The sequence below is a fragment of the Myxocyprinus asiaticus genome, chromosome 44 (assembly GCF_019703515.2).
Source record: "Myxocyprinus asiaticus isolate MX2 ecotype Aquarium Trade chromosome 44, UBuf_Myxa_2, whole genome shotgun sequence".
Taxonomy (NCBI): Eukaryota; Metazoa; Chordata; class Actinopteri; order Cypriniformes; family Catostomidae; genus Myxocyprinus; species Myxocyprinus asiaticus.
This window is the reverse complement of record NC_059387.1, coordinates 28445439-28470430: the sequence shown is the minus strand read 5'-3', so window position 1 is coordinate 28470430 and position 24992 is coordinate 28445439. Positions and strand designations below refer to the sequence as shown.

General features: G+C 35.6%; 1 protein-coding gene across 3 annotated transcripts in view; it reads right to left on the bottom strand.

Moving 5' to 3' along the window:
• Positions 1–24992, bottom strand: part of LOC127434473 (phospholipid phosphatase-related protein type 5-like) — a 74786-nt gene that overhangs the window by 43528 nt on the left and 6266 nt on the right. For 2 of the 3 annotated variants that reach the window (XM_051687281.1, XM_051687283.1), the window contains exon 1: positions 8091–8587. In XM_051687281.1, the coding sequence (XP_051543241.1) occupies positions 8091–8321 (231 nt within the window). In that variant the 5' untranslated portion in view covers positions 8322–8587. Of the gene's footprint in view, positions 1–8090; positions 8588–24992 lie in introns of those variants that run through there. The other variant, XM_051687280.1, reaches the window with a different exon arrangement.

Sequence of the window (24992 nt, the reverse complement as noted above, 5' to 3'; positions counted from 1 at the left end):
CAATAAGCCATGAGAATAATATTACTCCAATAAGTGAATTAATCATAATTCCCTTATTAAAGCGAATTCCTTAAAATTACAAATTGTGAGCGGATACAACAAGACGTTGAATTACGAATTTAATGGGGGAGAATTTTATTCAGACAAATAATCTAATTATTTGTCATTTATCTTTCTTACAATGGTTGTTGAATGTGGCTAATTCCATTATAAATAGACATACTGTTCCCTACATTATAATGATGGAGGTACGCAGCACTTTAATCCATACCGTGTACATCTACATTAACCGAAATTCCTACATTACACTTCTCCAACTCAGTGGAGAGACTTTGCCATTCCATGGTGCCATTATAAGAGCTTGCCAACCTCAGGTTTTGCCCATACATCTCAAGAAGAGGATATAGAAAACAGTCAATAAAATGTCTTAAAGATCCAGCTGAGCTCATTTCTCTAGATTTAGCAATGACTGGAATAACATACTATACTACTAATATATACTATTTGTGCATTAGCATGTATACGGTCACTGTGCATAGTATGCAAATTTTTGGAATATGCAAAGAATATCCTTTGCATCACAAGTGCAATGTTCTATTATGTGAGCTACCGTACAATATGATCGCGCCTGAACAAGCTTGTAAATGTAGTTGGTTATGTAATGCAGACGATAAAATGTAGCACCTAAGTCATGCGCTATAGTCCACTTATTTTGATGTGATAAGATTAGCATTATGTGAGGAACAGAGCAGAAAGTATTTATGAACAGATAATCTGCTGTTTTACATGTGAATTGTGTGAAAGGGAATAAAAATCATTGTTGTTTTAGTGTCCCTAGTGTTCATTTCACCAGAAAACTGCCACAATATGTACAACAAGCCTTGGAAAAATCACTTTGGAAAAATGTACATATAGTAATGTTTCTATGAGACCAGGTAGTCCATTTAAAACATAGACAGTCGCTGATTAAATAACACATTCATAAAGTCCTGAATAATGCCATGCCAATACAGCACAACAACATGATTATAACAGAATGCCCATTACAAATGCCAAACACTGGACCAGTAAACCATTTTCAGCCTAGAAGGCTGAGGCTCAACCAACACACCAAATCAACCATGGCATCTTGATCACTCATAGACTAGAACATCTGTTGGTTTCTCGCTGGTATGTATGGACCAGATAATTGCCGTTGACAAAGGAGAGATGTTTGTTTGGACTTGGTTACAGATAATTAATTCTCCTTATGGCCCATTTTCTCCTGACAGAGTATCCTTCTATTTAATGGAACTCTAAGAGGGATAGTGAGGACTTTAATATGGATACACAGAAAAAGGAGAAGATCCTAACTCTTTGAAACTGAACTCCCCGAGGTCAGATCCTCTTTGCTCCAGGTGATGTTCCTTATTACGTTTTCAGAAAAAAAAGCCCAATTTTTGTGTCAGAAACTGTTTTACAACTCAATTCAGTAACTCGCCTCTAAAATGTTCAGAAAGATGTTGCTCCAATCCAAACACTCTGGTCACAAGATGCGTTAATGTAATGGATTAGATCAGAATGCTAGAGATAATAGCTGTCAAAATCTGAAAAAGACAACAAACGTTTTTTCTTTATTTTCTAAGCTGTGTATTTACACAAAATACAATAAAATCAGCTGCAGAAATCAGTCAGTCACATTTGATGTGTATACATTCTGCATCTATAATTCATGGTGTCTTTTCACGCTTAACATCCCCGACACACATTTCTAAAATAAACTGTGTGGTTTCATCACTTTCAAGTTCTGAAAAGCTTCACCCAAACCAAACTTTGAGCAATGAAACATTTACAAGTCTGTCATCTGTTTGCTGCACCAGTGACCAACAGATTGGGCTAATAAATGTAGAGCTGTGTTAAAAAGCTATAAAAGTACATCAAAGTGTTTTCTGTCAAAACTATAATAAGCTATACATCTTCATCCACGTGGAAAGAAACAGTGATCTTGGGTCAGTACTTGCAAAGTCTCCTCACACATATTTCGACCACTGCAGAATACAAATGGATTTTGAAACAACACTGGTCCATTTTATAATCTTAAGTACTGCACTTCTTGAGTCACTCTAAAAGAAAGCCCCTGCCAGACACAATAAATTCAATATAATGAGTGTTTTGACAGCCCTAACAGAGAATGGCCAAGCACAAACAAGGTGCCGTTAAAAATCTGTGATTCCTGATGATCCATACACATTCATATAAACTGTTTGAATGCATAAATTGGGCTGTAATGATCTGAAACTGGTTGACTTTTTTTGCACGTGCTCTCTGTGCTGATTTAGCGCCCGATTCACTAATGAAATTATGAAAATCAAGCAACGGCGCAAACGCGCCCACAAAATCACTGCTAAATGCAATTTGCACAGGCGATTCTGATCTTGTGGTCTGATTCTGAGCGCTATATAGCTTAGGATGCCGCAGACCACCGCATTTGGTACACCCTGCCGGGACTGTTCAGCATCACTTTGTTCCAGGCACCTGAATAATCTCTTAAACATGCAAAATCTGCACTTGACAACACCGCACAACTGGATATATGCCAGGTTATAACGCTCTTCTTCATCATTTGATGATTATGTGATTAATTACTGCTGATATGATCGGTTGAAAATGTTCACAAACATCTCTTTTAAATAAAATTAATTTTACCGCCTACTTTAATTTAAGTAATAATGAAAGCGGATTTCATTAAAAGTAATAGCCGGGGCGGACTGAGACTAAAAAGTGGCCCTGGACAAGTGGCCCAGAGCGGCCCACCAAACCCAGCCCACAACACACCACACCGGCTCATTGATTTAATTTTCCGGCTCAATTTAAAATGTTTGTGTTGAAAAAAAGAAATTTCTATTGACTGCTATCATGACAATGGGCCCCACCAGTGCAAAAACTGTCATAACTTCAAAACCACTGTAAATGTGATGAGTAGATTTTTTAGAGAAGAAAGGTACTTTATATATAAACAATAAGTACTTTATAGCTCAGACAAATAACATGTCAGAAAACCTTTTCACAACATACAGATGCTAGGAGTAAAATGTTCATGAAAGTACAAGGGAAAGTGTGTATTTTAGGTGCTATGACAAGTCAATTTTTAAATTTTACAATTTTAGTTTATAAAGATCTTAATTTCAGTTTTTTTCTAGAAGTGCAAATAAACTATTATCTTAGTTAATATGAGGTTGTGGAAACAAGTATAATAATAATATATTATATATGTACATATAGCTATACAAGATCATAAAATGTTGTTTAAAATAGTTAGATGAAGAAAGTGTCACACAGCAGGACACTAATGACAATGCTTAAAATGTCATACTCACATAACTGTGGAAATTTGTATTTAAAAAAAACAAAAAAAACAATGAAAACAAATTTGGCCAGAATACATACATACAGTACATACACAGTATAAATATATAATTATAAATATATGTTTAAAAAAATAAAAAAAATAAACATACCTCTTAAAGTGTAGATCTTTGCAGATATTTTGCCGATTAATTGCTCATATTTGCACTCTATGGGAGTTTGTTGCATCTTTATATCTACATTGTTTAAATTCCTTCCCCAGATTATTATTGAGAAAAAGTGAAAAGCCCTATGCTTTGACAAGCGCTGTTTCTGCTATCTTTTAAACAAAGTAAGCCTCAAAGACTCTAATAACTACAAAGTAATATTTTTTATGCCTTATTTATCAGGCGTGAGCATTATTCAGCAAGCCGCACTTCAGCTCCCAGAAATGCTTTGCTGTATAAATAATGCAAACGACTATGTGCTGCTCATAGCTTTTCTGTTTGACAATTTTATTTACACTGCTGTTATTGTATTTGTTGTAACTTGCAGTTATTTGTCATTTTGTGATTATGCAGAGCTCATCTTATACTTAATGTTGTTTTTGTTGTCACCATTATTGTGATTTGTATGTCAAATAATGAGGTCCACATGAGGTACGGAGTTGACCTGCTCATATGGATATGCTCTCTGATGTGTAATCGATTTAAAAATAAAAGTCATTACAATATTTCAAAATAAAAGCCACTATATTGATTTGTCTTGCAAAGTTTTTTTACATATTTGCTTGATATAAAGTCTGCGCGGGCATTTTGGAGCCCAGGGTGGCCGCCTATATTGCCTGTAGGATGGGCTGGTACTTGCGCGGTAGCAGGCCTGCCCAAATTACCCAGCGGCCCACTGGGAAAACGCCCAGTGCTCCCGATGGCCAGTGGTAATAGCACAATTAAAATTTTGACAGGCAATTTTTGTGAATGAAGCGCAATAGACCAGGTTGAATTTACATAGAAAGGAGGCATGTGACTTCATTTAAACACTCAAGATGCGGTGCAATTTCAGTGCTGAATGTGCCTGCTATAAAAGAGTTTGCAGTTGGTTAGTGAATAAGATGCAGTTTTTGCGCTGAAATACAACATGCAAAAGTGACGCAATTGTATAGTGAATCTGCCCCATTAGAGTGATAATTCACTCAAAAATGAAAATTCTGTCATCATTTGCCCACCCTCATGTTGTTCCAAACCACTATGACTTTCTTTATTCTGTGAAACACAAAAGGTAATGTTAAGCAGAATGTTCATTCCCAGTCACCACTTTCACTGTATGAAAAAAAAAAAAATGCAGTGTAAGTGAATGGTGACTGAGGCTGTCAGTCCCTAACATACTGACTACCATCTTGTTTTGTGTTCCACAGAAGGTCATTTGGTTTGCAACAACATTAGGATATAAAATGAGTAAATGTCAGAATTTTCATTTTTGGGTGAACTATCACTTTAAATATTTGGGTAAGAAGCATCGCAAAACTTTATTCAGAATAATCTTTGATGGTTTGTTACGGTACAGCATGTCTGGTATGATCAACACAACTAAATCCATTCATTAGCACAAGATTTATTTGTATTAAAAGATTTTATGTTGTAATCCTGTTTAAATGAAGATATGATGGGCATACAAGTCTGCGTTATCCAAGTGACATAATATCTAGAGCTTAAGTCAGACAATTCTGACTGTACAGAAAGAATGTGGTTTTAAATAATTGGTAACAATTTACAATAAGGTTCCATTTGTTAACATTACTTAATGCATTAGGTATCATAAACAAACAATTAACTATATATTTTTACATAATTTGTTAACCTTTGTTAATGTTAGTTAATAAAAACAATTGTTAGTTCATGTTAGTTCATAGCGCATTAACTAATGTTAACAAATACAACTTTTGATTTTTTTTTTTAAGTATTAGTATATGTTAAAATTAGCTGTAAATATGCTGTAAAAGTATTGTTCATTGTTAGTTCATGTAAACTAAGGCTGTTAACTAATGTTAACAAATGGAACCTTATTGTAAAGTATTACTAAATCATTTCCTGTATACAATTGTTTTCTCCTTATCATGCACACTAACACATCACTGTCCATTTTGCCAATATCAGCTTAAACTAGGCAATATCTCTTTCTAGCCAGAGCTCGTATATTTACTGCAAGCCTTTCAGACTGCAAATCAGAGTCTGCTAGCTTCAATAGTAGTCTGGTGTAGAGTTTATGAGCAGTGGTTTGTTGAGATAGAATTCATCTCTCTTTGCAACAGCTTTAGTTGGGGTCAAAGTGTTGCTTTGTGGTGGCTGGATTGTTATTTTTTTGTGTCTAGAAAAACATGATCCAATATCTGTCTGTGTCACTCTGCTCGGAAAGGTGTCATGGAAAAAAATAACAACCCAGCTGCCATGTAGCAACACTTATAACCTGTCTGCACTATACTGCAAATGAAAAATGCTTTATCTGGGAACAGTGGTAACAGTCTAGGGGGATTTCACTGAAAGGAAGTAGTCTTTTTCAAATCTCATTCATCTTCAAATATACAAATTTGCAGCAGCCGGTGACAATACACGGACGAACCAATGCAGTTTGTGTCTTCTTTCTCCACTTTCTCCTCTATATGTTGTCAGGTGCATGCACTGCACTGCGCTTTCTCCTGGTATGTGATAAAATGGCCAAAAAGTACCATAGACTTTAGGAGGGACATAAATACTTGCAGACAGCCCGCAACCAAGCAACCACCAAAAACACCCTAGTAACCACCTACCAACACCCTAGCAACTGAAACAGCTCAAAACACTTCATGTCCACCCAGGACACTGCACCACTCACATTTTCTTCAGAAAATGTACAAAACTAGTTTAACATTCTCTTGATCTGTGCATATTTTACACCAAAATGTTGGGGGAGGGTGGTCTAAATAAAATGATAAGATGCAATTTAAATGTAGTTTTAGAATAAATCATAAGCTAAATGGTAATGTAGAGTGAGATGTCCAAAGTGCAAGTTTGAAGCACATCCTCCCATCTGCTGCCATTCATCTGTCAACCATATTTAGGTAAATAAAGAACCAAACCGAGAGCTGACAGAGCTGCAAAGGTCCAGCGTGGCGACATTTCAGATTGAGTCACTGCCTGTGATGAACTAAATTACAGACAGTGATATGTGAGGTGTCTATTCTCACCGTTTGCTGTTATACCTTGTGAAAAAATAAATAAAAAAAATACCTTGTCAAAAAAAAAAAAAAAAAAAAAAAAAGAAACTTCAGTTTTCAATAAACAAGCTTCATTCAACAACTCTGCAGTGAACAGACAAGTCAAGCTAATAAGGACATTTAGTGTGGGGCAATGCCTGATGTAATTAACATCAAAGGCTTAGTTTTGATTTGGATATGGGAAGAGTATGGGTTTTATGATATGCAAGCTTAATTTGTGCAAGCATGTATAATGAATAATCTCATTGTGCTTATCTACGAAGACTGAACACATGCAGTAAACATAGCAAGACCATTAGTTATTCATGTAGTCCTCCATACATGATAATGAGAGTAATTTACATTAAGGGTTTTAGAAATTACCTTTAAATTACAGAGAAACATTGGAATGAATTTTCAGCAGTGCTGCTTCCCTCATAAATGATGGTGAACAACAGTGTTCACTAAAGGCCGTTATGACACACACACACACATATCTTGTTTTAAAGATTTTTGGTGTGTGTTATTTCTGTGCCTCTGATAGCACAGCCTGCCAACACTGCACTAAACTGTTGCACATATTAAGAATTTTTGTTTTTATTATTATTATTAAACCTCTCCTCTCTTCATATATCTAGCTTGATCTACATACTTTCATGCAGTTACATATCAATCAATAACACTAATCAATCAAATCCATATCAAATCACACATTTAAAGTGGCTTAAACTTTTCTTACATATCTATAGTCTGATCTGCCTTCAAGCGATCATTCATTTATCAATCACATCAAAACTTATCACTTATCGAATCCACAACTTATCCAGTCATTTATCAACATTAAATCACTTCTTAATTAATATATATCACTGGTCAATCCATGAAACTTAATCCAAATAAATATCAAATCACTTATCAACCACTAATAGGCAACTTACCAATCAAAAACATACACTTAAAAACAAACCACCTATAAATAGCCATCTACATCTCACATTTGTACACATCTCTAGACATATTTATAGATCTTCATGCAATCATTGATTCGTCAATCAATTAACACAAATCACTTACCGACATCATAAATATATATGTTTTTTGAACACTTCAAAAGTTCAAAATTCAGTCAATTTCAAGTGATCTTAAAGTGATATTATTATGAAATCAAAAACATATTCAATCAATATCAAATCACACAAGTGTCCTTGTTAAACCTATTTGACCCTTGCACAATAAATGAAAATCAATATTTCTTTGAAGTACTCAATGAACACTTTGATATCAAGTGATTATATATTCATCAATAACACTTTATATGAATATCAAATTGCTCTCAACCTCTAGTCTGGTCTGTTTTCGTGCATTCATTCATTTATTAATAAATAAATGCAAGTCACTTGCAAAAACATTTATCAATGAAAATGAATACCAAGTGATCATTTATCAATCAACAACCTTTCAATGTCAAGTCACTTATCAATCCCTAGCCTGATCAGCTTTCACTGCCAATCACACTGTTTATCAGTCACCAACTCACCAACAGTGTGGGGACTCCAGTGACCACCGCGTAGAGCAGGGCGGGCGGAATCGCACTCGTATCCTCAGGTCCAAGGTAAGGTTTCGTGTAGGCGGTCTCGTAGCAGAAGAAGCCCTGAACGTGCACGTTGAACGTGTCCGTGTACTCAAAGTAGTACGCCAGCATGACCGTGCCCGCCATGATCACCAGCTGGAAATAAAGCATGGTCGTCAGAGGTTGGGGCAGGAACATTTACCAACAATCCACAGGAGAACCTCCAAACACCTGTTTTGGTTTAAGTACAGTGCCCGTTAGACCTCCTGCATCTCGCCGGGGTCTGAGGCTTCGAGCGCACGCGAGGTTGGAACGCGATAAAGCACGCGCTCGCATGGCACTCCGCTCGAGCCGGAATGAGAGAGAGCGCGAGAGGCTGAGCGCAATATGTGCCCATCTGTGATGTGCGCGCTCTTCGCTCCAGACTGATAATGATGAGGAGGAGAGACGTCAGGCGCCGTGCCCGCGCCTCATCATCATCCGCTTACAGGGTTTAAAGCTTCACGGAGTGTGAGAGAGAGATATATGCGCTTTCCCCGCAATCACCAAATGACACCTTTAATCACGCAGAAGGATAACCTTAGAAAAAGGTATCCTTAACTAGGGTAACTTAGAAAACTTGTTACAACAATAAAACTGTTGTAACTTGATAAGCCACAACTGTCAAATAAAAAGGAAAAGAAATCAGGCTAAACATCACAGGCTAAATGACAGAAAGGTTTTGAAAGCTTACACATCTTTGAAGATCTAATATGAATTTTATTATGATTAGATAGACAGACAGATAGACAGACAGTCCAACACTAGCAGGAAATGTTCTAGGGTCAAAGACGTCACTTCCTAACACTGACGAACAGTCCTTGAAATGGTCTATAGTTTTGAAACAGTAAGTATTTTAGCATTAATGGATTCGCCCCATTAACTTCCATTGTACTGTAAGTGCCTCACTGTAACATAGATTTAAAGCAGGGACAAGTACAAACATTTCCTTCCAGACTGAAGAAATCTATCCTAAAAAAAATAAAAATAAAAATAAAAACTACTATTAAATATGGTCTTATATAAATTGATGTTTTCCATGATGCACAAAACTACACTAAAAAAATATTTTTGGAGGCTGTTCACTTTATTTAAACAATTAATTTGGATTTAACACCACTGTATCAGGTTTCTTGTTCAAACACGATTGCATCATGTTAAACTGGCTTGAATAGGTGACTCTTTGGCTTAACTCCATGTGTTCATTTTGAAAAAGCTAATTTCAATCAAGCTCGTTCAAAAAGGGCAACTGGCAGCAGGAAGTAAACAGTCGAGACACAGTCGGCAGCAGTCATCAAGTGTTTCCATTTGAAGAGATAAATTTGATGTTGAGTAATTAAATTGGCATTTAATATATTGTTTGTTAACTATTTTAATGTTTTGACGGGAGCACTGCAGGATCATTGGAGTTCATTTGACTTACAAATAATTTATATAGGCTACTTTATTTAAAGGAGCAATATGTAACATTGACATCAAGCGTTTAAAATGGGTACTGCAGTCCAAATTCAAAATATTGGAGAGAGTTGCCTCCCCCTCCTTCCCGGGCTCCAAGCTCACATGGGTTGCCAGGTTGAGGACACGCAACAGGAATGAGCAAACTGACAATGGCAAGCAATGAGCCTTACACTGCAAGTTGATCAGCGAATGTATACGTTTGCAATGTTTTTGTTGTTTGCAAATTATAAACCAGTTCATGTGGATTTTTTTATAACTCTGTCAGTGTTAGCTACATATTACATATTGCACCTTTAAATGGATTTCCATGACTGCTTATAACTTGACCAGATTGCCTTCTTTAATAAGTACAAACAATGGTTATTGTTGTTAATGCCCTATATTGTCAAAATACATACATACATACATACATATATATATATATATATATATATATATATATATATATATATATATGGATATATATGTGTGTGGAAAGATATATATTTAACCACTGGAGTCGTATAGATTAGTTCACCCAAAAATAAAAATTCCCTCATCATTTACTCACCCTCATGCCATCCCAGATGTGTATGACTTTCTTTCTGCTGCAGAACACAAATGAAGATTTTTAAAAGAATATTTCAGCTCTGTTGGTCCATTCAGTTCAAGTGAATGATAGTTGATAAAAGTAATCCATTCGACTCGAGTGGTTTAATCAATGTCATCTGAGGTGATCCAGTTGGTTTTGGGTGAAAACAGACCAAAATAAAACCCCTTTTTCACTGTACATCTTGCCATTACAATCTCTAAGCACAATCATGATTTCAAGCTCGATTACACTTTCTGGTGCTTAATGCATTTATACAGCACTAGATGGCGCTATAGAAAGAGTAATCGGGCTTGAAATCATGATCACCAAGGAGATTTATAGTGAAAAATTCATTATATTTTGGTCTGTTCTCACCTACAATAAAACCTACTGGATCACTTCAAAAGATATAGATTTAACTACTTTACCTTTTATGCTGCCTTAATGTGCTTTTTGGAGCTTAGGTTTTTGTCCCCATTCACTTGCATTGAATTAACCTACAGAGCTGAGATATTCTTCCAAAAATCTTTTTTGTTCAGCAGAAGAAAGTCATACACTTCTTGGATGGCATGAGAGTGAGTAAATGATGAGAGAATTTTCATTTTTGGGTGAACTGTCCCTTAAATGGTGTGTACGGAAAAGTTGTATTCACATGTTATGTTAGAATATGTTTATGTTATAAGCCCAGACAGAATCTGTGTGCGCAGAAATCACTTGCATGTTGTTTTGAAATAGTTTGGCTAATTGTGTGATGCTTTTAGCAACCATTAAGAGTACAGTACTCTCAGGTTCATTTAACACATTTTACTATGTTTAAATCCCAAAAATAATATCTGCTTGGAAAGAGCCAAAAATGTCTACAGATTCTGTCTGGACCTAAGCTTTCCTATCTGCAGACTAATGTGAAGGTTATAAAAGCTATTAATTTGGGTTGGGAACTGAAGAGTTTAGATAATTCATAATGTTTAGACTGAATAACCCATTCAACATGTTCAACATTTAACACTAGATTAAAAATGTACTTTCAGGATCAACATAGTGTCCACACAAGTCGAACCACTGTGCTACGTGCACTTCCTGTGCTGCTGAGAGAAGACGCCTCAAGCTTCTTCAAAACATGCTGGGTAAATTACTTTATTCACACATTTCTAAATCATTTAACCATTTTTGAAACTTAAAGGAATACCTCACCCAAAAATGAAAATTCTTTCATTACTTTCATGCCATCCCAGATGTGTATAACTTTCATCTGCAGATCACAAACAAATATTTAAGAGTATTTCAGCAATGTTAGGCCATACAGTGCAAGTGAATGGGTGTCAGAAATTTGAAGCTCCAAAAAGCAGTTAAAAACAGCATAAAAGTAATCCATACGACTCCAGTTGTTAAATCCATGTCTTCTGAAGTGATATAATTTGTGTGGGTGAGAAACCGATAAATATTTAAGTCCTTTATTACTATAAATCTCCACTTTCACATTTATATCTGAAAGCCTGTTTAGTTTCACTTTGACATCTGAAAGTGAAAGTGGAGATTTGTAATAAAAAAGGACTTAAATATTGATCTGTTGTTCTGTTTATTGTATCTGAAGATACCACTAATTACTTTTATTCAGCCTTTTTGTGCTTTTTGGAGGTTCAAAGTTCTGGTCACCATTCACTTGCATTGCATGGACCTACAGAGCTGAGATATTTCTAAAATCTTTATTTGTGTTCTGCAGAAGAAATTAAGTCATAAATATGTGGCACGTCACAAGGGTGAGTAAGTGATGAGAGAATTTTCATTTTGGGGGGAACTATCCTTTTAAAGAGGATGATTTCTTAAAAAGTCATACAGGTCTGGAACAAGTGAGTAAATAATGACATAATTTTTGTGTGAACTATTCTTTTAAGTAGGTGCGTATTTTAAAACCGATTTTAATAAATTGTTCTTTAATTTTGCCACTTTTTCTATTTCTGCATTTCAGGGCTGAAGATTCAGAAGAGCCAAATGATGGATATTCACCAGCTGCCCTGTTAACAGCGGTCTCACAGAACTCACAGATTCTTAACTACAGTCTGGTCAGAAATGTCATTGTTCTTAAAAGTGAAGTCATCACCCACCTGCCCAGGCTTTTCAGATTTCTTTTTACATCATTTGGACTGATTTATGCATTGGATCTGAGTTACCCAAAAGAGTTTTAAAGACAGGTGGCTTTATACGGTTTTAACGCTGAACACTAATGCAGCTGTAGACAATTTATCCTGTCACTGTCAAATGAGTTTGTTTTTTTATCAGTGTTGTGCCTCATGTTTTGTCAATAATTGTACCTTGTCTTTTTATGTTAAATATGTTTACTACATGCAGTTTGCTTTTTTTTTTTTTTTTTTAAGTTGCAAAATTTTCACATTTAAGGAAACTTAAAAAACTAAAAAAAAAAAGGCAGTTGCAAAACATTTTTAAGTAATACTGCTAGCACATTTCAAGTCACCTAAAATTATATAGTTTAATTATTAAGTTAACATGGCTTAAAAAAATTAATTAATGATATCAAAAACATATTTTTTTAAGTTGTCTAAATACATTAATTAAGTTTGCAGAACTTTAAATTTTGAGTTGTGGTTAATTAAAATAAACATTAGTAATTGCATATTTTGATTGGACCAAAATAATTTCTTTTAATTTATAGTTTCTGAGAAAAAACAAGTTATGCATACTTGAGACTTAAGTTTTGAAACTTGTAAAAGTAAAGGCAATCAGTTGCCTCAAATTTTTTAAGTTAGTAGAACTTATACGGGTTTACAGCATTTTTAAACCATCCAAAAATTGGTCCCATTTACTTCCATTGTAAGTGCCTCACTTAAAGAAAAGGAAGGACGAGTCAAAATAATTTTGTGGTAATCAACACTGACACAAATGCTTTCGATTGAGCTTAACTTGTATTGAACCTGTAATCCCTTAAAGCTATACTGTGTGGGGGCATGGGTAGCTCAGTGGTAAAGACGCTGGCTACCACCCCTGGAGTTCGCTAGCTCGCTAGTTCAAATCTCAGGGTGTGCTGAGTGACTCCAGCCAGGTCTCCTAAGCAACCAAATTGGCCTGGTTGCTCAGGAGGGTAGAGTCCTCCCATGGGGTAACCTCCTCGTGGTCACTATAATGTGGTTTGTTCTCAGTGGGGCGCTTGGTGAGTTGAGCGTGGATGCCACGGTTGATGCATGAAGCCTCTGTGGTAACGCACTCAACAAGCCAAATGATAAGATGCGCGGGTTGACGGTCTCAGACGCGGAGGCAGCTGGGATTCGTCCTCCACCACCCAGATTGAGGCAAATCACTATGTGACCACAAGGACTTAAAAAGCACATTGGGAACTGGGCATGCCAAATTGGAAGAAAAAGGGGGAAAAAAATCAACAAAATAAAATAAAAAATAAAATAAAAAAAAGCTACACTATGTAACTTTTGGCCCTCTAGCAGTTAAAAAAATAAAACTGCATGTGTGTTGCAGAAGAACATTGTTTTGGTTGTGGTTCGGCTCTGCTCCTCTGCGTGGATGAATGTGGTTCGAGGCACCGGTGTACACATGAATACAGAACATCTTATCAGAGCGAATGGACAAATAAATAATGAAAGAAAGGAAAAGACGAATATCCGAAAACATGTCATCTGAGCAGGTAAATGACATATCTTATGCTGTTTTGACTTATTGGAAACATTGATGTTTTGAAATAAATTACATTACAAAAGTTAGGCAACATTTGTTAACATTAGACATAATGATTGCTAGTCTGATAAGGTCAAACGCTGTAAAGGTTTTATAACTGCAGGATATTCTGGCCAAATAGACCACGATAGTAACTAATTTATAAATTGTCATTGTTACCAACCAGTGGTCAACATCATTTCAAGACTCACATGTCTTTGGCAAGCCTAGGACTAAAGGATTTATTTATATAAATTATTGCTGTTATAAAGAAAAATACACGTGTGCTAGCAAGTGAAAAGTTCTGCACCGATTACAGTATAATTATTGTATTTCACTACATACACACACAGACATTCGTGTGTGTGTGATTACACAACTGCACATAAACCATACCAATAAAATATCTTACCTGTTGAGTAAGAAAAAAGCCATCTCTGGGTTGCTTTTAAATCCTTTCAGTTGTTGCCACCTCTGAAAAGCCAAGCCGATGTTGATTCCGGTTTTATTACGGACTCTGTTGCTTTCCCTTTTTGCTTGTGGACTCTGTTCAGGGTTTCTTTGTTTTTACAAAGTGATTCCCTGGAGGTTTGCCATTTTGAATGATCCATGGTCAATTTTTCTCTTTCGTTGTGACAACAAACTTTCAGCTTCAGCTACTCCCACACACACACTACAGTAGCCGGATCTTATTTTCTCTGTGTATGGATATGACGTCAACACGCACGGCGAATGACGTTTGTATGCAATTTCCCGCGAAATCCGTCCCGACAGCTCTAAAATATTTATAATATATTATCATTATTATGGGTTTATCAAAGTGTATTTGGGTAAAGTAAATACATGGTTTGGAAGATGGATTTTTGTTGCACTCTCTCAGTAATAACATTTTGTTATTTAAAAAAAAAAAAAATTACATATAGCTATAGGCTTTGAATGTGGTATGTACAACAGACTTCAGAACTTTTTCCAAAAAATGGATTAGTTTCATACCATTTGCTGCCTCTGTAGTCTTGTTTGACACTCACTGAAGAATGAGAAACCAGAATTGACATTTATAACTGGCATTATACTTAGTTCTAGTAACTTGACCTAATCTACTTCATCTAACGTGATATAAACATGTAGGCTAAACAAGATTAGAAGGCTTAAATGTAGGAGAACATAACTGATTCAAGTTAAATGAAAACCATTCATTCATATTAAACAAACACCATTCATTCATGTTAAACGAACACCATTCATTCATGTTAATCTAACACCATTCATTCAAGTTAAATGATCACCATTTATTCAAGTTAAACGAACACCATTTATTCAAGTTAGTTTTACATGGTCCATTTTATTGGGTTTAAATTGATTCCGTTTTGTTAAGAGAACTTGTTTCAATCACGTGGAACCACTGTCCACGATTGAATCATGTTCAGCCAAAGTGCTATTTTTTTTTTTTTTTTGAGTGTACAAAAAATAATTGTGAACAAACTGCCAACAAATAATTCTGTTTTCTTTAGTACTGCATATGTCAGCAGCATAGCAGGTTACAGAGTTGCATTGCTGATAACAGAATAAAATTAAAAGCTCACAATTTCATGACTACTTCCTTATGAACTGCAACACTGTTTAATTAAAATAACTGTTACTTTTGCTCAAAAGCTTTGTCACTTGGCCTTTTCAGTTATGAAATCTCTTATTTAATAGCACACCTCATACACTGTATTAAAGCATCGGACAGCTGTGATAAAGTCTTATGGGATTAATTTTTCACATCTTCAAAACATTAATAAAAATCTAGTAAGAAATCATCTCCCTTAAATCTTGTGATTTAATTAACTTGACCTGTACATTAGGGCACTGTATTTTACTGTATTTCACCACGTTTGGCTTTCAGCAGGTAAAGCTTTTTCTGTGGGCAGTCCGCTTCTCCTGTTTCAGTGATATAAACAGATAGCAGTCGAAGTGAGATCAGGAGGTAAAATAAAGAACATGGAGCCACTAAAATATAATCCACAAGATCACAAATTCCTTTTTTATGAGAGGGGCGAGCAGAACGGAGAACTAAACTGTTCAAAATTGCTGCATGTCTAATGTCTGCAGATGGTGCACTAGCGCACACTCCCTGCCACCCTGCGCGATGCCTGTATCACATGTGCCACGATCCGCCTTTGGTCAAAGCAAATCGTTTAATTTTTTTATTTAATTTTTTTTATTTGAGTTATATTATTGATGTATTTATTGTACACTAATATTTGCACATATTGTGTCTATTATGCGGAATAGACCTTTTACACACTCTGGGTTTTGGAAAACGGAAGTAAACGATTGCAGGGTAAACTTTGACAGCTGTGAATGGGAGTGAATGGGAGACCACAGCAAATATTATTTCCACCTACCCATTTGCCCAAGTGCAATATAAAAAATCCACTATTACATTTGAATGACTTTCCAGAAGAAAAAAAAAATTACAGAGTGGTGGATTAAGACAGATGTGAGAAGATGCCAAATTTACTGTCACTCTCTCAGCAGCTGTAATTGAAACCCCCTCGCAGCTGTGGTAATTCATTTTTTAAAACTAACTCCAGGGTAATATAACTAAAATCACTATAAATCTCCACCTTTGACAAGCCCCAATCAGTAGGCTGAATGTGAAAGTGAAAGTTACTTCCGCACCAGAATGTTGAAGTGAGAGTGAAAGTGTAGATTTACAGTAAAAAATTACTTAAATATTGATCTGTTTCTTACCCACACCTATCATATCGCTACAGAAGACATGGATTTGACCACTGGAGTCTTATATATTACTTTTATGCTGTCTTTATCTCCTTTTTGGACCTGCTGAGTTCTGGTCACCATTCACTTGCATTGTGAGGACCTACAAAGCTGACATTCTTCTAAAAATCTTTGTTTGTGTTCTGCAGAAGAAAGAAAGTCATGCACATCTGGACTGGCATTTTAATTTTTGGGTGAACTATTCCTTTAACATGTGAGCTCAAGTATATGACTCAAGATCCTGGTGATTTTGTTACTAGATACAAGCATGTTCTGTGTATGATGTATCACTGAATATGAAAAGCTTATCCTACAGTTTTACAGTTCAGAAACACACTAAGGAACTGACTGACCTATACTGAGTTAGCACTGATGCACAGACAAATAAATCAGAACTCTGTTACAGTAAAATACCACAGAATTTCGTACATGGACATTCCAAAATTATCAAGACGAGACATTATTACAATGTAATAAAACTAAATATTAAAGGACTAAAAGACTTCCAAATACCCCTTAAAAGAAGATTCTTTTGTGTGCAAAATTTACTTTATTATAGCTTCTAAATAAGCAGCGTGTATTAAAATGCTAAATAACAAAAATAAACTTCAAAGCAACTTGTGAGCTTTATACTTTGCAATATGCTTCATGAGAAATGCATGCCCTGTCTTCAACATGCTTTAGAAGATCTGAAGGGTTTCTCTAAGCTTTTATTTATTATTTTTTTAATATTTGTGCCAAGCTATGAAAGGACCAATAAAACACAGCTATTGAATCAGCAGCTGATTCCTGAACGAATGACTCGTGAGCTAGTTCTTTTGAATGTACAGCACGAAACATATAGCATGACGATTCTCAAACAAATGACTCTGACGAGTCGGTTCTCTTGAATCTACAGCACGAAACATTCATGCTACCATCAGAATGAATGACTCAGCCAGTTATTGTTGGTAAATAAAAAACTGGGCTACTATTCATTCATTTCGTCAAGTGAGATTCAAAATAAATCAAGAACAATTGCTACTTAAGGACTGTGAGACTTAAATAAGAGTAATTACTAGATGGTTGTTGGTTGATGTTATAATGTGTAGTTGAGTTTTGATGTTATTAGTGGCATTGTATTAAAAATTATTGAATTTACATAATATCTTAATTAAAAGGTCTATGTAAACACCTTTTGCAAGAATCTGTTCTGTTAAAATAAAAAATGATCTTATCATTTAGCACTATGCTGCTGAGGGCAGTTAACCCAATAAGAATTGTATCTTGTTTCCAAATAATTATTCCTCAAAAGTAAGAATTGTGTGGAGATGGGGGCATGGCTGAGCGACGTCTGTGGAGAGCAAGGCCAGGAGAGGAACAGCGGTAAGGATTGACACCTGTGGAAAATTATCTCTAACAGCTGTTTTGTGTTGCAGTAAGAGCTGGAGAGGGATATAAGGGCAGTCCAGGCCGGCAGAGGAGAGAGAGCGATGCACGCAGCTGTGTTTATGTGCGTGTGATCATTTTTGTTAAGTTGAAAAGCAAACTTTTTGTGTGTCACTGAAAAGTGTTAAAAATAAAAGACTTACTTGGACAGTTTTACCTGGCCCCCACTTACTCCTTCACAACCCAGCAAGAGATTTATAACAGTGGTGCCGAAACCCAAGATTAGGAGGAAGCGGGGACCAGGTAAACTGTCCACATAAGTCTTTTATTTTTAACACTTTTCAGTGACACACAAAAACGTTTGATTTTCAACTGAAAAATGATCACACACATAAACACTGCTGCGTGCATCGCTCTCTCTTTCTTCTGGAGGTCTGGACTGCCCTTATATCCCTCTCTAGCTCTCACTGCAACACAAAACAGTTGTTAGAGATAATTTCCCACTGGTGTCAATCCTTACCGCTGTTCCTCTCCCGGCCTCGCTTTCCACAGACGTCGCTCGGCCACGCCCCTATCTCCAAATTGTTAATGGAACTGTTTAGGAAATGAAATCGGAATCGTTAAATTCCTTACAATTCCCATCCCTACACATAAGCTTATAATGGCAAATTTGTGCTTTTGTTTATAATGCACAATGCAAGTATGGGGTAAAATTCAATTACAGAGTTTCTTGAAAAATGTAATGTATGGTACGTTATGGTATGTTTTTGTCATTTGTAAGGTGGTTATTTTTCAACATGAAAATCTAAATTGACTGTATTTATATTAATGTACGTTTCTGGTCTTATTGTGCATGATTCATCTGTACATGTCATTCCAAAGAAAAACTATGATTGTATCGGACACCCACTTTTCTCAATCAGATCAATTCCTGGTAAAAAAAAAAAAAAAAAAAAAACTGTTTACATTTTTGTCTCACTGAATGTCGTTTCACTTGAAAATACTGTATGTCACATTTCAAAAGTATCATGGGTTGCGAATGCAGTTTCATGTTTACTTCATGGAGTACTTGAAACATGTGCTGGTGTGTTGCAATATTAGAGCTGCTTTGGATGAGTTAGCATGCTGAATTTAAAGCATTATTCAAGAAAGGGCTCCTGGCAAAGAGCCAGCAAGAAGAGTTAATTAGTGGTTCAGGGCCACCTTACTAACAACTAATGAAACAAAGTTAAACTACGAAGTCTGCATTTTTGATTAAAGTCAATTAAACACAGTCTGCCTGAAACATCAGATGTCTGCAATGTTTGAGAACAATGTTCCCTGTTAGAGGAAGCTTCCTGTTGTAATTGCTCTGCACAGGTTAAAGAGAGGAGGCCAACTGGTTGCGTGTCAACACATGAATGTCAAGCAGAGAAGATTATTTCCTGGTGAATGATGAATTTAAAGACAATTACAAAGTAGATCAAAATGATCAAGACTCCCCTAAATCACTTTTATTTGAATGAATGATACATGCAAATATGTCCAATGCTAGAAGCAGAGCCCAGAGGGTTTACCTTTGTGGCGAGCCGGGCATGGCCGAGCAGCAAGGACGAACGCCTGGTGGAGAATTAGCAATCAGCCGGGAGAGAGATAAAGACGAGCCGGAGTACCAGTTCAAGGGAGAGAGAGAGACATGCTGGAGCTGTGTGTCAGTGTGAAGTGGCTGCTGAAAAGCTAGTCTTGTGTGTACTGCTGAAAAGCAGTGTGTTATGTGAGACACTGAAAATTGGAACAACCAATGTCTTGTTGTGTGTCACTGAAAAGTGGAGCAATAAACTTACTTCTTTCCATATTAAGAATAAGATTTGCCACAACCTTATATTTGTATCCCATTACTACAGTAACCATCCAATGCTTTTTTAGTTTTCAGTGACTTTTTTTTTTTAAATTAAATTAAGTTAAAATATTAATTCAATGTATTCATTATAATTATGTATCCTCTAGAAAAAGACTGCCATTCACAGAATCATTGTGTTTTGGATCCTGGTCCCCATTTCTCATGGAATAGTGCAAATAATCACTGTTTTCAGACATTTTCCAGGACACTCCCCCCATTTTCCATTGGTTGTATAAAAAATATAGTAACGCCCAAAACTCACACCATTGGTTGAGACAATTTTAACACTAATAAAGCATGTCCTACGGCTCTAGGAGATGAATCCTCTGTTGATAACTCTGTAAAGGTACTGTATGATCTTGAAGGCCTGGTCTCCTTTGATCCTGCAGAATGTTCCAGAAACATAACTTAGACCAGCATCAAAGCAGACTACAACAGTATATCACTGTATCGGGTAAAGAACAGTGGCTCTCTCTCTCCATCTAATAGGTTGGTGCTATTCACTGAGCTGCAGTTCTATTACTTATTCATCCATCTCGTGATTCTTTTAAACGACTCCATGGCTTTAAGACAGATGCTCCACGGAGCACTTTAATCATCCACGTTTTCCATATAAAAGGTGCTGGTTTAATGAAGCATTAAACTCAATATTAATGGAGATCATTCAGGAAATAAGAAAGAACCCATAGGCAGGGCTTTTTACTGTACACATCTCTCTCTCTCTCTCTCTCTCTCGCTCTCTCTCTCTCTCTCTCTCTCTCTCTCCACCAGAAGCATTCACTTATTTTTATGAACGTCACTGAGAATAACAGCCACACAAAGAAGTCTCATTACCTGAGAAGCAGAAAAGTCTTCTCTTTTGTTAAGACAGCGCAAGCTTTTATTAGAAAAAAACTTGGCTATGACACATAGGTTTCTGATAGAGAGTTAAATTAAAGGGGATATCTGTTATCTCAACAGGTGATTTATGCACTAAAAATCATGAGTGTTTTAATATCTCCTAGGTATCTATTAATAGCACAGCATATGTACTACACCTCAAGACACTCAATGATAAATTGTATTCTCCAGCAACGTTCAGGTATTTTTTCTGCTGCCATGTTTGTTAATTTGAACAAAATTCAACTAAGCAAATAAATAATTAGCAGATTGTTGCCATTTGGCAGACTTTAGGATGTGACCAAATCTTCTACCCCCAAATATTCATTTTTAAAATCACTTTTGCTCTGTTTGAAGTCATAATACTACAAATGAAAATTCTGCAATCATTTACTCACGCTCATCCTGTTCCAAACCCATATGACTTTGTTACTTCTATGGAACACAAAAGGAATTTTACTTTTTGGGTGATCTAATTGTCTCAATTGTTGACTGAAGTAAGGGAGATATGGGATAATGCACAGTCATCCTGTCATTATCACAAACTAAACCTGTTGTCAGTATCAATCTTGTATCACCCGTACAAGGTTTATCTTGAGGTAATAAATGACTTCATTATCCTGCTTATTACTGTGGAGACTGCAGATTGATGTGAAATCAGCTGCCTTGGACAACAGTCCATTAAACAGTTTAGCGGTCATATACAAAATATTTGACAGAAGAATGCAGCGATTGACCTATCAGAATCAAGTACTCTAGCCATGTAGTAAAGTAAGAAAAATTATGGAAAATAAAGTTTGACATAGTGTGACGTTAGAAAACAAGTAGTTCCATCTTCCAAGTCTGTTAAGTTCAGCACCTCTTTGATCATCTTTTTTAGTCATAGGAGAAAATACAAAAACTAAACATCAAAACTAATGGATGTAGAAATGAACATTTCATTTATTTCTCTTGCTTTTAAAGGGATTTTGAGAGAGAGAAAAAAAATATGGAACCACACTACTGCTTCATAGTGCCACTGCAGATGTGATGTGCCATCTAGTGGCACAAAGGGGGAGGGGGAAACAATGTTGTCACTACAAGTGAAAACATTAAGTTGACCAAGAATAGGCTTTACTGATGTTATAGCAACTTATCAGGTACATTATGATGGTTAGTTAACATACAATGAATGAGACACCTATGTCAGCCACATTTTAAAATATATGAATGTCACTGAATTAGCTTACAAAATATAAAACCAAGTGGCATCTGGAGCAAATGATGCTCTAGAATTATTATTATTTTTTTTTTTTTCAGAACTTGTTTTGTTTGCTATTTTTGCAATTGCTTTTAACCACCTGGATATTTAACCCTATAAAGCCTGGCATATGAAATAATAATCAGACAATTCTATTTATTTATTTATTTAATGGAGCTGTTTTTTAAACCTATAAACAAAATCAATCTTTTTATTTTATTTTATATGTGATTATTTATTTATTTATTCATATGTGAAACATTAAGCTTTAAAGGTCATGATCCTCCTGAGACCCAGCAATTCATTTTTGTACATTACTTTTATTTACATTTCTAGCCCATACTTGCCATAGTAGTAAATCTTGGGGTATCTTAAAATCTCAGAAGCCTGTTGTATCATAGCCTATTTGATATATTTCAATATGATTTTTCTATTTTAAATAAATGTTTACGAATTTTTTAGGCAAGCATAAGTTGTTTCAATTCAGTAAATACTCATTTTGCAATATCAGTAACAGTAAAAATGTTCAAAATCAGTTAAGATTTCACAGCAAAAAGACATGTAGGGTTCAACGGGTCTAAAGGCTCCCTGGGGTAAATGGCTCCTTTGATTTGATTTTCCCCCAAAACACTAAATAGCAACAAAAACTACCACAGCACTTTCCTTAACACCTGTTTGTTAATATACACTGCAAAATATTCCTGATCCATGAGATTTTTGTGTGTAAGTCTAAAGGGTTGAGGCAATTTAATCAAATTTTTTATTTTTTAAAAAAATATTGCAAATTTATGTAGCTAATAAATATCCTGGAAATGATCACATTTGGTTTGAGAAAAATACTTATTTGTAATTTTCAGTTTTGTTTAAGGTGATTTATATATATATATATATATAAATCAATAACTGTCCACTAAGTGAAAGGATAGTATTTGGGGTAAAAAGCCCCACTATTGCAGAGGCTTAAGGCCCCTATTAAACACATAGTGAGGGGAATAGATTTGCTATGAAAAATGTCCAAAGTGGGCTCACACTGACTGATCCAACCACAATGGAAATTCATTTGTATATAGAATACTTGTATGTAATGGATGTAATGATGTAATGAAATGTCAAATGTCAAATGTGATTGAAATGAACAGGAAATGATGCACCCTTTTCTGAAGTGGTTATTTTGAATAAGCATTATCTTAATTTGTTACACAAAAAAGCATCTTGCTGTCTTAAAAAGTATTTGTATAAGTTGACAAATTGTGCCCTATGACTATTGCCCTGTTATTTACACTATATCAATACAGTGTAAAACAGTTTTTTCTGGCACATGGAGTTAGCTTTATAAAGCGGAAATCTGAGCTAACTGAATAAACAACCAATTGACAATTGCCTGTTCCACATCACAAAAAAGCAATAATACAGAAAATCATAATTCTGTTTCAAGCAAGAGCAACCCAGAACAGAAATTATGTCAAGTATGCTTCTCTTTTGGGATTGATATTTCTAACCAAAGCCCCTCTATGATTCTCTTCTCCAGACTGATCTCAACAAGGCATCTAAGGCCACTTGCAAATATTTGCAGACGGCTGGGTCGCTGATTGGCACGGCAAACAGCTGTTTCATTTGCGCGGCCCTGTGTCAGCCTCAGCCCTTTAGATTAATGAGGACGGCTCTACGGGGAGCAATGACCAAGCATTCAATTACAGGCTAACAACAAAAGCTAATTCAGCACAGTCCCTCATAACCTTGATCCCTGTGGACAGCAGAAAACATTACCGCATCATGGAGGGACTTAAGACTTTGCTGCGCTCCACCAATGAAATCAAGTTCTTAGATGCCACTGACAAGTACGATGTACGAAAAGCTTCTATGTGAGTCTCTGCCTCCCAAAAAGTAATTAAGAGCTTCTAGGACTTATTGATCGGGGTATTTTGAGATGAATACAGATTTGGCTGCAAGAATGAGCAATTCATGAAAACTTTAAACAAGCAGTGAAAAGCAGATTATAATGCTTCCAAATGCCTTAAAATATTGATCAAATGGAGAGAAATCAGATGAAAAAGAATGAGAAATTGCCATGGAGTGATACAAAAAAAAAATTCAGGATGGCATACCATTTAAAACGAGATTAGCATTTTGTAAAAGAAATAGTAGTACTTGCAATGCAGCTAAAGAATAGGAATATTTCAATACAAGTTAAGCTTTATTGACAGCATTTGTAGCAAAAAAATAATTTCGGCTTGTCCCTCCTTTTCTTAAAAAAAAAAAAAAAAAAGCAAAAATCAGGGAGACGCGAGAAGTGCGGCACTTACAATGGAAGTGATGGGGCCAATCCGTAAATGCTAAGACAATATGCATGTTAACACGCTAAAAACAAAGGATTTTTGCAGGTTCAATTTACTTAATTATAATGACCTAAAGCAACACAATTCTTCAATTTTGTCACAACTTGATTTCATTGCATTCTATGCGTTAAAAGTTTACTAATCCTTTTGAGTTGGGGCTACATGAATACTTTTTGTAGCATTGATGAAACTGGGCAGATGATTTCCATTTACCATGCTTTGCATGCATGTTCTGTTTAAATATTGGTATTTAAAAAGAGTGTCTGTTAGGCTGGAGTTTTGGGGGTTACTTTTGTGTGGAAGAATGATGCTTGTGCTTACGTTGAGGATGGCCATTCACTCTCAATTAATAATTTATTTGAGTGCCGATTAGCTCAATAAGCATTCGCTATCAAATTTACAGTGCAACAGTTTCAATGTCCTTACTCCTTACACTTGCTCACCTGGCATATACTAATGATTAATTAAATAAGATACGTTGGACAAACATAAGAAAATTAATTAAATTAAACATTATTAAATTGAGTTTGATGAACCTAATGAACTTGAATTAAAACTACTATAGTACATTGTTCAATGAAACTGACTTAATCTGAAGGAACTAAATTAAATTGCATCACTGTAACCTCGATTCTTTGCTTTTTTAAAGAAAAGG